Source organism: Colobus angolensis, unplaced genomic scaffold, assembly GCF_000951035.1.
Source record: "Colobus angolensis palliatus isolate OR3802 unplaced genomic scaffold, Cang.pa_1.0 Scaffold79, whole genome shotgun sequence".
NCBI lineage: Eukaryota > Metazoa > Chordata > Mammalia > Primates > Cercopithecidae > Colobus > Colobus angolensis.
This window is the reverse complement of record NW_012121709.1, coordinates 2,555,233-2,571,123: the sequence shown is the minus strand read 5'-3', so window position 1 is coordinate 2,571,123 and position 15,891 is coordinate 2,555,233. Positions and strand designations below refer to the sequence as shown.

The window sequence follows — 15,891 nt, the reverse complement described above, 5'->3', positions numbered from 1 at the left end:
CTTCTCCTTTTCCTTCCTCCGTTTTCCCCCACTTCCGTCGCTTTCTGCCTCTACCTTCTTGATCTGGACTTCCTTCCTCTTCCTTTTCCTCCCCTCTGTCTCATTTCTTCTCTCATTCATTTCTGTTCACTTCTTTCACCTCCTCACTCGCTTTCCCTTTACTTTGTTTTTCTTCCTACTACTTCATCCTCTGTCTCCACCACTCTCCTACGCAGATATCTGCCCCTCTGCAGTCCTCCCTGTGATCCACACTCCCCAAGTCTGGGTCTGTAGCTCCTTGGCGGCTGGAGATATGGCCCCCAGCTCACCTGGTCTGGGACTGCATCCTTGCGGCTAGGGCCCAACCCCTCTGCCTTTGCCTAGAGATGGAGGAATGACTAAAGCTGCTCATTCCAGGCCTGGAGAGTCTGTGAATTCGATCTGTGGTTAGGAGTGGAGGGCTGTGTTTCAGTCTTGCAGAAAATATGGACCCTCTAGCCCAGTGGATACCCGGTATAGACTGCACAGAGGCTGGACCACAATGAAAGCCATATACCTTCGCTCCCCACTTCCCAATCCTGCCTTAATTTTGGGATGTTCCAGGGGAGAGGGAGAGCCCAGCTCACCTGCCCCCTCTTTTCCAGATAGGAAATGAACTCATAAGAGGTGAACTATGGTGCCAATGCCACTTTTTAGCTTGATACTCCTGGGGAGATCTGTTTTTTTCAACATCCAGCTTTCTCCCTTTCCACACTGTGCCCAGAGCAGGCGAACCTAAACCGGGGTCCTAAACTTGGAGTCTGGATTGGACCCAAGAGAGGGGACTGGTGAATTTCCTGAAACTGAATGCAGGGTATTGAATGTGCAGCCTGCCCACCACCCAAAAGAATGTGTAGGTTTTGTGGATTCTTAGTAGGGTCATCACCCCTCTTCCCAAAGAAAAACAAAACACAAAATGCTGATTTTTGAAAAAATGTCCCCAGATCTCATCGTTGGAGATAATTAATAACTAGACCAGAACATGCATTCTGAATTCACGTTTAGAACTTTTAGCTGGATGATTCTGCCATACAAGTGTGTACATTCATCTTAGGGCATTTGATTCTCACTGCAGCCTAGGGGGAGGACAGAGAGGCATAACTTTTGTACAGGAAGAGTCCAGGGGACGGGGTGGGGGGGGTGACTTGCCAAGGTCCTACAGCCTATATTTGGGAGCAGAGATTTGTGGCTAGGTCTCTCTAATTACAAAAGGGGTTCCCTGTCCTGTAAGGTTGTAGCTTCAAAGAGGAGCAACAGATAGGCCCATGGTCGCCAATTTCAGGGAAAGGAGGGGGCTGGGAGGGAATGAATTTGGTCAAGAGGGCGGGGAGGATGGTTTATGAAGGTCCGAACGAGAAATCTGCTCCTTTGAGGCCTTGGGGATGAAGCACTGAAGTCCCCAGGATCTGGAATGGGAAGAGGATCCCAGGGGTCCCCACTGAGGGGTAAATGCAGCTCTCAGCACGTGGGTGGAGAGGAGAAAGAACATTCCCTTTCTGTGGAGCCTGCTGGGAGAGCACGGAAGGCATTTTCCGGCAAATGCAGAGGCGCTCTGTTAAACCCTGGTGTTTTGCCCACGAGTTCTTCTTGCTGGACTTCCCAGGAGGTGCTCTATAAATTCAGCTTGCGTGGGCGTTGGCTGACTCGCTCTGACTGTGTATCTGCCAGTCCCCAGCGGATACCTTACCAGCACTAGGGAAAACCGGCGTCATTTCTAAAGGTTCCACTTGCATCTCTGGGCTGGCTCCTTCTGGAGGATGGGACCCTTGGGTGGGGTCCTGCGTGGTCCTTGACGCTGGGAAGTGGGACGGTTCCCACTCATTTCAGCTCCTAGCTTTTTCTCTGCTCCTCTGGAGTGCCTTTGAGGTCTCTCTGGGGCGGATGCCTGCGGAAGGTGCACAACCCCACCACCAAATTCCTGGCATCCCTGCCAGCTTCAGGACCTTCCCGGCTGAGGAGAGGGACTCGGAGCTGCTCAGAACTGCCTAGAAGCCAGGCATTCCCACCCCAAACTCCGGACTTTTAATTCAGAGCCGCCCTAATGAAATTAGGAGCCATTAGATCGCCCTCGCGCTGCTGTCTCCACACTGTCCCCAGCCGTCAAAGCAATTTGGCTAAGCCGGGCCGATGGCCCCGCCGGCCGGGGACTGTGGCGGCCAGCGGGGCCCTGCTGCGTCTCTCTGTCGCCACGCCGCCCCGGTCGGCGTCGCTATCGGCCGGGGAGGCGGCCGGACCACGGCGGCCGGAGATTAGAGCCGCGCGGCCCGGGGTCGGGCAGCCGCGGGGCCTGAGAGTTCCTCGTCCCTCCCCCGCCCGGGCCGCGGCTCCCCTCCCCCAACTACCTCCACCCGCTTGGGGCCGGGCTCCGGGGTTGGTCCAAGAATCCTGCCCCAGGGTCATCAATGCAAATAATCAAAGTCACCGAGACAACCTCTGCAGCTCCCGGGGAAAAAACAGGCTAGATTTTCAGGCTGTTAAACGCAGCAATTCGCACGTTGGGTGGGGATGTATCAGAGCGTTTTGGTAAATATTAGCGTTAAGAGCCTCCAGGGAGCATCAAAACCCAGTTGATCAGAACAACAAACCCAGTTTTATTGGTGAGGATGCTCATCTGTGACTAGCCCTGGCTTCAGCAAGAACATGCAGCCTGGAAGTCCTCCTCCTCCTCCTCTTCCTAATGATAATGGTAGTTGTAAAAATAACAGCACAACTACAGCAGTTAGGACCCCTCTTGTCCCTGGGAGCACCCCTAAATATGGGGAACATAGGAAGTAGAAAGAGAATATTCCTGAAAAAGCAGATGTAGCTGTTCTTTTTGGGGTCAAGAGTGGAGATAATTCTGGTTATGGATCCTGAAACGTGATAAAGCTGGAGAAAGGGAGTTTTCAGGGCAACCAGCCCCTTCTTTGAGGGGTGTTGGGGGTGCTTCCTCCCTACACCTTATGAGCTGACGTCCTTGGAGGGCAGATCACCTGTGCCCCCCCCAAATATCTTCTCTTTTCACTAACTCTACTTTGCTTGTTCTCCAAACAAAGGCCTTGGATTTGAGGTCTGATCACTCACCTTAAGCCTGAGAAAAAGGCTGTGCCCCGAACTGGTGACTTTTTTGTTTTATAAATTTCAGTTTTCCAAACACTTGGTATCTTCTCTTGCATCCCTTAGAGATTTGGGGAGTGGGGGTTATTTCCATGTTTGTTGTTTGTTTGTCCCCATGCCCCCACACCACCCTTCAATCCAAAAGTGCCTTTCAGGCTTCTCTCCAGACGTGGATTCCTCGATCCAGACTTGCTCAGCTCACGTTGGGGGTGGGAAGTGCCCTATGCAGGGAGTTAATTTATTAAGCAAACTTTATTAAGAATTCTGATTTACTGCTCTGTGTGCCTTGGGTAGATTCCTGGAATATTACCCTGGCTTTTTCAGTTGGAAATTGTTATTTTTGAAATGTTTCTTTTTAATGAAATCCCTGGCCCCTTTTCAAAACAGAAGAAAAATATCTATTTTTCGAGAGCCGATATAACAAGGCAAATTTAAAGGGTGGGGAGCAGGGTTTTATCTGGAGACAAAGGGAGTTTTGATTTTCTTACAATCTCATTTTCTTTATTATTTTTAGATTATTCTAAATTCCATGCACAAATACCAGCCCAGATTACACATCGTGAAAGCGGATGAAAATAATGGATTTGGCTCAAAAAATACAGCATTCTGCACTCACGTCTTTCCTGAGACAGCGTTTATAGCAGTGACTTCCTACCAGAACCACAAGGTAAGCCCGAAGCCCAGGAACGGGTGCCGGGGGCTGTCTGCTCTTTCTTTTGCATGAATCTGCAAGGGTTTCCTGCTGGAACTTTGCTCCTCTGAATGGCAGCAGTCACCAACTTCGACCCCAGGATGCTGGGGTGGGGACAAAGCTGCAGCCTAAGAGTTTCAGCTGTTTTTAGTATATCCACGGTCTTGGCATGACAGTCACAACCACACATATGCACCCACACCTGTTAGAAACAAACTTGTCAAACCATAGATGGGCCACACACTCAAATGCCACAAGAAGGCATCCCACTGACCTTATGAAATGCCTAGTGGGAAGAAAGGTTGCTTATTGCATGGCTCTGGAGCTGCCGTTTCGTTTCTGGAGCCATCATTTCTGCTGGGGTCAGTTTTCTCCTCTCCGCCTTTTTAATTTTTTTCCCTCCAAGACAAGGTCTCACTCTGTCACCCAGACTGGAGTGCAGTGGCACAATTTTGGCTCACTGCAGCCTTGACTTCCCAGGCTCAAGAGATCCTCCTGCTCAGCCTTCAGAGTAACTGAGACTATAGGCACACACCATCATTATGACCAGCCAATTTTTAACTTTTGTTTTTTGTAAAGACAGGGTCTCGCTATGTTGCCAGGACTGGTCTTGAACTCCTGGTCTCAAGCGATCCTCCCACATTGGTCTTCCAAAGTGTTGATATTACAGGCATGAGCCACTGCACCCAACTTTGCCACTCAACTGGCAACAGTGCAGGTGGCACAGTTGCCGGGATCCTTAGGATTGGACTTTCCTGATGCTTGCCTAATTGTTTCAGAAATCACTGACTCCAGACCACATTCTTGAGCAAGGTTTGCCTTGTTAAAATGAAAACAGAGCAACCTGCACCGCCAGCAGCTTGGGATAACACTCCCAGGACTTAGACAAGAGCCTGCAGAACCACAGCTTGGTGAGGGGAGGCACACCTGAATTGCTTGGGAGAAGGTGGCTGCAGTTTGGTGTCGGGGCAGGATGCTGCCGGATGGATTGTGTGAAAGTCAGACCCCATGAGGTTCAAAATCCAGGCACTGGTTTCGGCATTTCAAAGCTTGACAACAAATTTGGAGCAGGCTGCCTATAGCGGCAGGTTGGAGCGTAGGGGGAGGATCTTCTCTTTTTCCTTAGGAGAAAGCTTGTCTCGACTTGTCAGGATTCACCTCTGTTCCTTAGATACCCAAGTGCTTGTGGATTCGTTTTATTGCGGGTGGCAGGAGGGATTTAATGTTTCCTAAGCCTTGTTATGAAAATATCTAGAATCTGGACAGGCAAACAATAGGTGCTGGGGGAGGGGCACCTGCCCTCATGGGGCTGTAGACTGTTAGGAGTATTAAGCAGTGATTTGGGCTTAGAAGGCTGTGGGAGGGCAAGGTGGGAGGGGGGTCCATATGGGATCTGTGAGGGCAGGTCACCTAGATGGATTTGGGGATGGTGCACGCCACCCCCCTCCAACGCCTCCTTCATAGCTCCTGTCCCCACCAGCAAGGCTGGAGTGGAGGGGGAACTGCAGGAGCTGAGAACCGGACAGGAGAGGCCAGAGAAGGGTGAGAGGTAGGCTTAGCACCCCAAATCCTCCCGTCACCCCTCGAAGTTCATTCCAGTGCAGGCTGGCTTGGTAGAGAATGCCCCAGCTGAGGCCGGGACTGTTCCAAAATGCTGTGGGTAATGTCCAAATCCAGATTGTCTGTGAACAGGCCAAGCTGTGAGAGACAGTCCTTTCCAGGCCACAAGGCCTCTCTGGGAACCCAGGTCAAGAGTTTCCTGCCCTTGCAAGGAAAACTCATTCCCCTCAACACACCATTCCTTTTTAAATGGTAGGAGGATTTTTCTGAGCATCCTTCCACTTGTTGAACCAGCAAGAGCAAAACTGAGGGTCAAATGCCCTGAAAGATGTAAAACTATTTCAGGCCAATTTGAGTCTGGCTGCTTGAAACCTGTTTCCCTCAATGGTTGCTGTAAGCCTGTGTTTAGCTTTGTGGTGATGGTCCCAGGAAAAAAAAAATGGCAATAAGGAAACTCAATTCTTCCTATATATGTATATACTTACATGCTCTCAGACCAGACAGGGTTCCAAAAACATGTCGTATCTTTCCCCCGTCTACCCCAAGAAAGCTCAGGTTCATACAGGAGGACAGGAAGGGGTAGACATATAAAAATGACCTGCTTAAAAAGCCATCTGAGTGCTCAGGTCCTTTGGAAGAAACACCCTAAATTCTGTGTGCTTATGCTTATGGTCTTAAGACTCATCAGGTGTGGATAAATGTGGGAAAGCTCGCTCCCTCTCTCCTTCTCTCTGTTGACAGCCTTATTGAGGCATAATTGTCATTCAATAAACTGCCATATTTGAAATAGACAATTAGATAAGCTTCTTGTGTATATATATGTATACCTGTGAAACTGTCACTGCAACCATTTGTGAATAGGCCCAACACCCTTTACATTTCTATTTAAAAAATATCTTCCCAATGCACATATTTAGTGATTGATGTGCATGAATGCCTGCCTGCCCAATGGGGTGTGTATGTGTGAATTATTTTTTTTTTAGCACAATGTAGGGAATCATGTGTCTAAGAATGTGTGTCTTCAAATATGCATTTGGATATATGTGTATTTGATGGCCACACTAAGGGTTCACATACAATAATTGCTTTTCTTTTCTGTATTGATTGAGTCAGGGAGCCCAATTGAGCTGTGCATAAAGGTCTGTTTAGCCAGCCTGACAGATTCCTTGACATCCGGGAGAGAAATTTCATGGAAGACAACTTTCTGTTTCCCTCCCCCACTTCTTACTTTAGAGCACCAAAGACACCAATTTTCTTTTTCAGGAGCAAATCCAAAACTGTGCACTTTCCCAGTCAAGTGCAGGGCCCCTGCAAACATTTCCCACATGGATATATGATGTGTGATTTAAATAAGCGGGCCAGGGTTGCCTGTGATTTGTGGACTCAGTCTTGCTACTTTATTGTTCCACCTGGACCGGGTGTTGAGACTTCTGACTTCATGGGTAGAAGCCAGCTGAGCTCACCATCGCATAGGGTTAAGGTGGATGACTGTGGAGGCTGACTGCTTTGGTTCAAATCTTTTTGACTTTGGGCAAATGATTTAACTCCATTTCCCCACCTGTAAAATGGGGATAATAAGAGAACTCACCTCATAGGGTTGTTGTGAGGATTCAATGAGATAATTCCCGGCAAGAGTGTCATGCGGGATCTGGCAGAGAGCTAGCGCAGAGCATTAGTAATGATTGATGAGACCCTTGATTGACTGCTTAGCTGATCAGTTTATTAACAGGGCGATTCCATCCGAAACACAGACTTCAGAAAACTCTTTGCTTACTCATTCTAACTTCCTGGCTAGTTTAGAATCTGAAAGACTGGGAATTTAAATAAGTTCTTATTCCTGTGGTTGAAAAACAACTGCAAATATTAGTCTTTGTGGTTTAGTTGGCTCATTCCCTGATCATGTCATCAATTCAAGGACTATTTGTCTAGCGTTTTGCCTTGGATAAATGAGCAGGGAAAGAAAAGCAATGCATGTGATTAAATTGCCAAGACAATTTGGAAAACTAAGGGCCACCGTTTTTACGGTCAAAGGGCCCATTGCCTTCAGAATGATCTTTCTCTACTTGGATGTAGGTACCAGGTGGAGATAGGTATGCTACAGGGTTCATTTCTTAGGCTACAATCACATACCCATATACCACAGGGCCCCTAATGACGAGACACATTTCCTTAGCCCAGCTGTGATCTCGGACTGGATTTGGGACTTATTTCCCCAGGTGGTTGACAGCTTGAAAAAGATATTTAAAAACTCAAATCTTCCCCAGCGACGTTCATTCTGTGAAACAAGTTTTTGTAAAGTTTTCACTGCAGTTGTCAGCAGCTCCCAGAGCAATCCCTAGAAATATTTAGGTGTTAAAAAAGGTCACGTGGGCATTTCATTTCCCTGTTCTTGCAACAATGGCTGTGTATGCAAGCAATGTCTATCCCCAGATATTAACTTAGCTTTGCCATTAAAAGGCATTTTCCTCCTGCTTAAATCATTGCGTAAGGAGTCTATATTTATGAGGTATGAGCTTTCTGGTCGGGACCAGGAAATGAACCCTTAATAGAGAGACATAATTAAGATTTTTGGTCCTCGTGAGGGTTTTAAAAAATTTTTTTCAAAAGCAAGAATTCACAACAATTATTCTCATTAATTTTTACAACCTCTGTCTCAGTTGGAGCTGGTATTTATGTTTGTTTTTCCCCCACTCCCAAATCTCTCCCGGATATCCGGTTTTATGTTGATTTTGAAGGGAGTACATTTGCATGGTGAATAGAAGAAAGTTTTACTGAAGTCTTTTGGTGGAACTGGGAAATCCAGGTGTATCAGTTTGTGTGTCCACGATCTAACACACAGCATATTAGGAAGGGAATTTAATAAACATGGCTATAGTATGTGAATGGACAGATATTTTGACCTGCAGATAATGTATGTTGTATGTTGACATTTCTCAAGGGTAATTCTTAGGTCATATAGGCATCTATAATCAGTTTACAAAAGAAGTTACACGTAAAGATCAACATACCTAAGTGAATATATAAGAAATGTGCTTGTCCTGTGCAATCATATTTTTGCAAGCTATGATGGTAAGCACAAGATTAGGAATAGCCAATCTGTTTGAGGTGTAAGGAATGGATTTGAGCAAAAGGTTTTTGCTGATAACATAACATTCCCCCTTTTCTTCTTTCCTTGGGGCAATTTTTTGTTCTGAGTTCTCGGTGGACATCATGGACTGAGCACTAATTCTGATGCTCAGATCCTCGCTAAATGCTGGTGTCACAGCCTCACCATCTTTGACATTTACCTCTGAGACTGGGGTGGGGCGGGGTGGGGGGTGGGAGGAAAAGATGTTCTTCATCCACTTTTAAATGACCTATTTCTCCTTAACTTGTTGCAAGTCCATTAAAAGATGATTTATGGTCAACTGGGTGAAATTTCATTGTGATAAAGCCTGCGTGAGAAAGAAAAGTCCTAACAATTTGGGAGGCCAAGGCTAGAGGATTGCTTGAGCCCAGGAGTTCAAGACCAGCCTGGGCAACATAGTGAGACTCTGTCTTTCTGAAAACCCAAATTAAAAAAAAAAGGTTGAGGGAGGGAGAATGTGTACACACACACACACACACACACACACACACACACACACACACACACATACATGGATACTTTAAAAATATTTTAAAATAGACTTTAGGGTAGCCATAGCAGCTCATGCCTATAATCTCAGCACTTTGGAAGGCCAAAGTGGGTGTTTAGACTCTTAAAATACAAGTGAATGCAGGAGTACACATCTTAAGATGACTTTCCAAAAGGATTTTATAGATTTTTCTACTCATCCAGAAGAGTCAAGAAAAAATCTGAGGCCAATCTGCTCACGCCTGTAATCCCAGCACTTTGGCAGGCCAAGGTGGGTGGCTCATTTGAGGCCAGGAGTTCAAGAGCAGCCTGGCCAACATGGTGAAACCCTGTCTGTACTAAAATACAAAAATTAGCCTGGTGTGGTGGCAGATACCTGTAATCTCAGCTACTGGGGAGGCTGAGGCAGGAGAATTGCTTGAACCCAGGAGGCGGAGGTTGCAGTGAGCCGAGATTGCGCCACTGCACTCCAGCCTGGGCAACAGAGTGAGACTCTGTTTCAAAAAATAAAGAATAAATAAATAAATAATCTGAAAGCTAAAGGAATAGACACAGTCAAACAAAAATGGGCTGGGCATGGTGGCTCACACCTGTAATCCTAACAATTTGGGAGGTCAAGGCTAGAGGATTGCTTGAGCCCAGGAGTTCAAGACCAGCCTGGGCAACATAGTGAGACTCTGTCTTTCTGAAAACCCAAATTAAAAAAAAAAGGTTGAGGGAGGGAGAATGTGTACACACACACACACACACACATACATGGATACTTTAAAAATATTTTAAAATAGACTTTAGGGTAGCCATAGCAGCTCATGCCTATAATCTCAGCACTTTGGAAGGCCAAAGTGGGAGGATCACTAGAGCTTGGGAGGTCAATGCTGTAGTGAGCTATGATCACTCCACTGCACTCCAGTCTGGGTAACAGAGTGAGACCCTGTCTCAAAATAAATAAATAAATAAATACATACATACATACATACATACTTGGCTCAGCTGGGCATGGTAGCTCATGTCTGTAATCCCAACAGTTTGGGAGGCCGAGGCAGGCAGATCACCTGAGATCAGGAGTTTGAGACCAGCCTGGTCAACATGGTGAAACCCCTTCTCTACTAAAAATACAAAATTAGTCAGGCATGGTGGCAGGCACACGTAATCCCAACTACTTGGGAGGCTGAGACACGAGAATCGCTTGAATCCAGGAGGCGGAGGTCACAGTGAGCCAAGATTGTGCCACTGTACTCCAGCCTGAGTGACAGAGTGAGACTCCATTTAAAAAAAACAAAAACAAAAACAAGCAAAAAACAAACAAACAAAAAAACAAAGAAAACCTGGTGGGCACAGTGGCTTGGCCTGTAATCCCTGTACTTTGGGAGGCCGAGGCAGGAGGATTGCTTGAGCTCAGGAGTTCCAGACCAGCCTGTACAACATGGCAAAACCTCATCTCAACTGAAACTAAAAATAAAAATAAAAAAAATTTAGCCCAGCATGGTGGTGCATGCCTGTGGTCCCAGCTGCTTGGGATACTGAGGCAGGAAGATTGCATGAGCCCAGGAGTTTGAGGCTGCAGTGAGCTATGTGTGCACTACAGCACTCCAGCCTGGGTGTTAGATTGAGGCCCCATATCCAAACAAAACAAAACAAAACAAAAAGGCTTCATTTTTTAGAGCAGTTTCGGGTTCACAGCAAAGTTGTGCAGAACATACCAAGATTCCCCCTATAGCTTCTCCCCACCACATGCACGGCCTCCCCCACCATGGACATCCTGCATCAGAGTGGAACATTCGTTGCAGTTGATGAGCCTACATTGACACATCATCATCACCCAGAGTGCATAGTTCACATTAGAGCCCACTCTTGATGTTGTACCTTCCATGGGTTTGGACAAATGCGTAATGACGTGTATCCTCCTTTATAGTATCATAGGGAGTAGTTTCACAACCCTAAAAATCCTCTGGGCTCTGCCTGTTCATCCTTCCCTCTTTCCAACCTGTGGCAACCACTGACCTTTTAACTGACTCCACAGTTTTGCCTTTTCTAGAATGTTGTATAGTTGGAATCATATATCTTAAAATATTAAGTGTATGTTTGTGTTTATGGTGAATACACATGGGTACACATACATACAATAATTTTACTTTCAATATAGAGTCTTGGGGTTAGAGGTAAACCTTGTAGGTCATCTCTTCCAGAAAGCAGAACAGACAAGAATTCCTCCTCTCTTCAAATGAAGAAATTAGAGGGTACCTTCATTTATCAAGCATACTTTCTTACATCTGTAACTATACTACTGGGATAGACTCTAGATGATTTTTAGGGATACTTGAATATGATGAAATCACACAGAAACTTTCTTTCTTTCTTTTTTTCTTTTCTTTTCTTTCTTTCTTTTTCTTTTTCTTTTCTTTTTTTTTTTTTTTGAAATGGCGTTTTGCTCTGTTGCCCAAGCTGGAGTACAGTGGTGTGATCTCGGCTCACTGCAACCTCTGCCTCCTGGGTTCAAGTGATTCACCTGCCTTAGCCTCTGAAGTAGTTGGGATTACAGGAGTCTGCCACCATGCCTAGCTATTTATTTGTTTGTTTGTTTGTATTTTTTGTAGAGATGGGGTTTCACCATGTTGGCCAGGCTGGTCTTGAACTTCTGACCTCAAGTTATCCACCCACCGTGGCTTCCCAAAGTGCTGGGATTACAAGCATGAGCCACCATGCCTGGCTGAAAGTTGTTGTTTTTAAAATTATCTTTCTAGTATTCTATTAGAGAGGGAGTCTCAGTTCAGTACTGGTTTGTGTTAACTACTCTAGAAGTGTCTAATTCCCATTTGCAACAAAGAGAAGGCAAGCTTTGGATATGAGTAGAGACAATTTCAAATGTTTGTTTTCTTCTTATTGAATAGCAAGTGATTCTAGTTTGTCATACAAAGAACTGACATCATATTTGTGTGAAATAAATGTAAATTAAAAGTGGTTTGACTTAAATGAAAATATTAAGCCAGCGTACAGGTGCTGTATAGATATGGCAATGATAGTGAAAGAAAACCCTGAATGACTGAAGTTTGAGTCATGCTGCTCTCATGTATATAACATGATTCTCTATGCTCTCTATGAAAATTCAGTTCACATGCAATTGTTTAGGAAATACTTCTAGCAAACTCCATATGGATGCATTCTGTCACCTGGGTCTGCTACTGTACATTCACACTAATATAATGTGTTGACGGATTAAATTAAAGTTCTGGGCCTGGAACCAAAATGTGTAAAAAGACCCTATTCTGTAACTATGCCTTGTATGTTGCAACACAGATTTCCAAGATAGAACCCTCTCTTCTTTGCTTTGGAAGTTAAAGAGGTTTGGTGCTGTTCAGTAGCTATTATATATGTTATCATTATACATATTGGTGTTTATTTCATTAGACACTATTTTCCACCAGAGCTAGCAAATGCTATCTGCAAAACTATGAAATGGACATGAAAAGAGGCATAATAGAATTTTTGAATGCAATAATCAAGACATGTTTTCTGCAGAAACACACGATGGCGTCAACCCTTCCAAATGGAGGTTACCACGCTGCCGGATGTGCAACAATCATGTCAGCATGCACACCTTCCAAAGGGGAGGGGGTACTGGGTATTGAGGACTAGATGGTGTTTAAAACACAAAATGCAAGATTGGGAAAAAAAAAAAAAAGGAACCCGGCTGGAATGATGTAGAGTATGACTCCAATTAATGGGTAAACCAAATCCAGGTGTTTTTCCCCTTTTAAAAGCAGTGCAATGGAGGACATTTTTCAAAGCCTCCACTTGAATGAAGTGGTGGGTCCTGTTGACGTGACTGGCTTAATTTGCTTCTTTTGGTTGCCAGAGGCTGCATTTCCATGACATTTATTATTAGCTCATGTCCTGAGGTGGTCTTGTAGCAATCAAGTGAAAACCAGCTTGCTCTCTCTCCCTCTTTCCTTCAGATCACGCAATTAAAGATCGAGAATAATCCCTTTGCCAAAGGATTTCGGGGCAGTGATGACATGGAGCTGCACAGAATGTCAAGAATGCAAAGGTAGGAAAGTGAATTCCTCAACTTTCTCCTCCACACATACTCCTCAAATTACCCAGGTAAGCCAGCAGCAACCCAGCACCTCCCTCCACCAGCCTTCCTGCCCACAGAATGCCAGGCACAGAGAAATGGGGAGAATGAGCCTCCTCTGTCCCATTTTTTGCTAACCCTCACATGTGGTTGGCGCCACTGGGCAACCTGGAGAATACATTTTCTAGTGGAGAGAAGGTACAAAGAGTTTGGCATTCTCCATTCTCCCAGGGAATGGAAGGTACAGCTTTCTCTTCTTTCTCTGCTGTCTCTCTCCCTGTAGGGAAACACTTTCCCTTTTTCTTCCCATAAGTCACAGCCGATGAATGCTTTTTTTTTTTTGGCAACAGCTCTTGGTAAATGAAAGAGAAGTTAATGACTTGATTTCCTGAGGGTGAAATACAGACAAACTTGATACCATGTGGTGTCCAGGGCACTGGAGGATTGGAAGCTGGTGCTAAAAATTGCTTGGTATTTTTACATATCCTGTGGTCATAGTTGCTGATATGATGAATAGAACGGGCTGTAGCAAATGTACTTAGTGGGAATTTGGTCTGATTTGAAAGGATTGTACAAGCATTGCCAATTTTGTGGAACATTCTCTCTACCTCTTGATGTGCTTCCAAAATAACTTGCCATATGGCAAGCGAATTAGAAATACATCTTGATCCCTCTGACCAAGAAGGTTTGTGTGTGTGGTGTGTATGTGTGTGTGTGTTTTCTCTTTTTTCTGTTTGGTGGGTTTAGCGTTTCAAAATAAAATGAGATCATTTCGGATATTTTCCTTATCCTTTCTGGAAGACATGGAAAGGGAGAGTCTGGCAGATAGACAGATAGATTCATTCAAAGAAAGATAAGAGACCTATAAGAACAGAAAGGGAGAAAGACCTTAGATCTATGGTTTTAATATTAGGTTTAGAAATACATGCAATGGAAAAATTGTTTTTAGATAGTAGGCTTATCAGGTCAAATTTTGCGTGCTTTTTAAAAAATAATGCTAGCCCAGGTGGCATGTTCCTGTAGCCCCAGCTACTCAGAAGGCTGAGGCAGGAGGATCTCTTGAACTCAGGAATTCGAGGCTGCAGTGAGCTATGATCACACTACTGCACTGCAGTCAGGACAACATAGCAAGACCCTGTCTCCAAATATTAAAAAAAAAAACAACAAGACAATGACCGTGTTTCCAAACATTAAAGAAAACAAGAAGTGTGGTACATGTGTGCACATGTTCCTGTTTTCATAAATCGGTTTCCTATGGATTCCTGTTTGTATAAATTGGTTTCCTTCAAGATTGTGGACTCACAAGGTACTTTTTATGGCTAAAATAGGAAAGTTCTGAGTTTGCTATTTAAAATTTATTTTTGGTTTTAAGCATCTACATTTTGAAATTGGGTCATAGGGTCAGTGGAAAAGATGACAACAAATACCGTGTTTTAGCTGAGAGAGGTTCAATTACTCATGACCCTGGGCTCAGAGTGCCAACTTTTTGTTCCTATCCCATTCTGATGGTGATTTGCCATTAAGGTAGCTTAGGCATTGCCAAACAGAGTCACCTCTCAGACCTACAGGCCAAGTTCCTGCTGTGCAGGTGGGAGCTGAAGGGAAATCGCCTGTTCCAGTTTGCAATCAAAGGGTTTCATCACCTCTCACTGCTTCCCTCCTTTTCACAAGGTCAAGAGCAGGGGGTGAACAATAGACTTAAGGTGTCTTGAATCATCCCTTCAAACTTTACCAGTTACCATGTCCTACTGATCACACCTTCTAGCATAACTCAGAATTCAGCCCTCTTCCGCCAGGGTGCTAACGCTAGCCGCCACCAGCCTCCTAACTGATTGAGACCTAAATTCAGTCCTTGTCTCCTCCAGGGACTTTCTTTAGGCAGCCACCAAAGAGATCTTTGTAAAACACGAATCAGGCAAGGTCTCTTTGCAATGGAGAACATGTCCAAGCCCCCTGTTGCCCTTAGTATAAGGTTTGGCCTCTTTTGCCTGCTTGGCCATGCCCTTCCCATCTGGCCTGGCCACCCCTCCTAGGTTTGTCCTTCACCAGTGTCCCCCTAATATGTGTCAATCATGCTGAAGGAAAGGCTTCAAACCTGTGTTCTTTCCTTCATTTTTGGCCCTTTGAACACACATTTGGTCTTCAAACTCTTTCCCCTCCTTCTCACCAGGCCATCTCCCAGCCATCACTGGGTCTCCTAGTAGCTTTTCCTTCCTCCAAGAAGCTTTCCCTGGCCACAGACTGTGTGGTCAGCCCATGTCTCCCACCAGGACCCCTCCTGGAAATCAGCCACTCAAACTTTACCAGTTGCCCTCCAGGCTTTTCTGTGTCCGACTCAGGCCCGGAACTTGGGAAGCTGATTGGACAGATGACAGCCGGCCATGAAAGGAGAGACAGGTGGGCATGGGCAGGTATGTGAGAGCTCAGATGTCAGTCATCAAGGGAGTCTTTCCTAAAGCTTTTTTGTTTTTGTTTTTTTTTTTTGATAGGATCTCACTCTGTTGCTCAGGCTCGAATGCAGTGGCATGATCTCAGCTCACTGCAGCCCTGACATCCACAGGCTCAGGTGATCCTTCCACCTCCCAAGAACCTAGGACTGCAGGCATGCACTGCCGTGCCCAGCTAAATTTGTATGTTTTAATTTTATTATTATTACTTTTTTGCAACGGAGTCTCCGTGTGTCACCCAGGCTGGAGTGCAGTGGCACGATCTTCACTCACTGCAACCTCGGCCTCCTGGGCTGAGGCTCAGGTGATCCTTCCACCTCCCAAGAACCTAGGACTGCAGGCATGCACTGCCGTGCCCAGCTAAATTTGTATGTTTTAATTTTATTATCAT

At 45.3% G+C, this 15,891-nt stretch overlaps 1 protein-coding gene across 3 annotated transcripts in view; it reads left to right on the top strand.

Annotated features, from left to right (window-relative positions):
* TBX5 (T-box 5) overlaps positions 1-15,891 on the top strand; it is a 54,851-nt gene that overhangs the window by 9,961 nt on the left and 28,999 nt on the right. For all 3 annotated transcript variants that reach the window (XM_011928700.1, XM_011928698.1, XM_011928697.1), the window contains 2 exons: positions 3,629-3,781; positions 12,935-13,026. In XM_011928700.1, the coding sequence (XP_011784090.1) occupies positions 3,629-3,781; positions 12,935-13,026 (245 nt within the window). The remainder of the gene's footprint in view (positions 1-3,628; positions 3,782-12,934; positions 13,027-15,891) is intronic.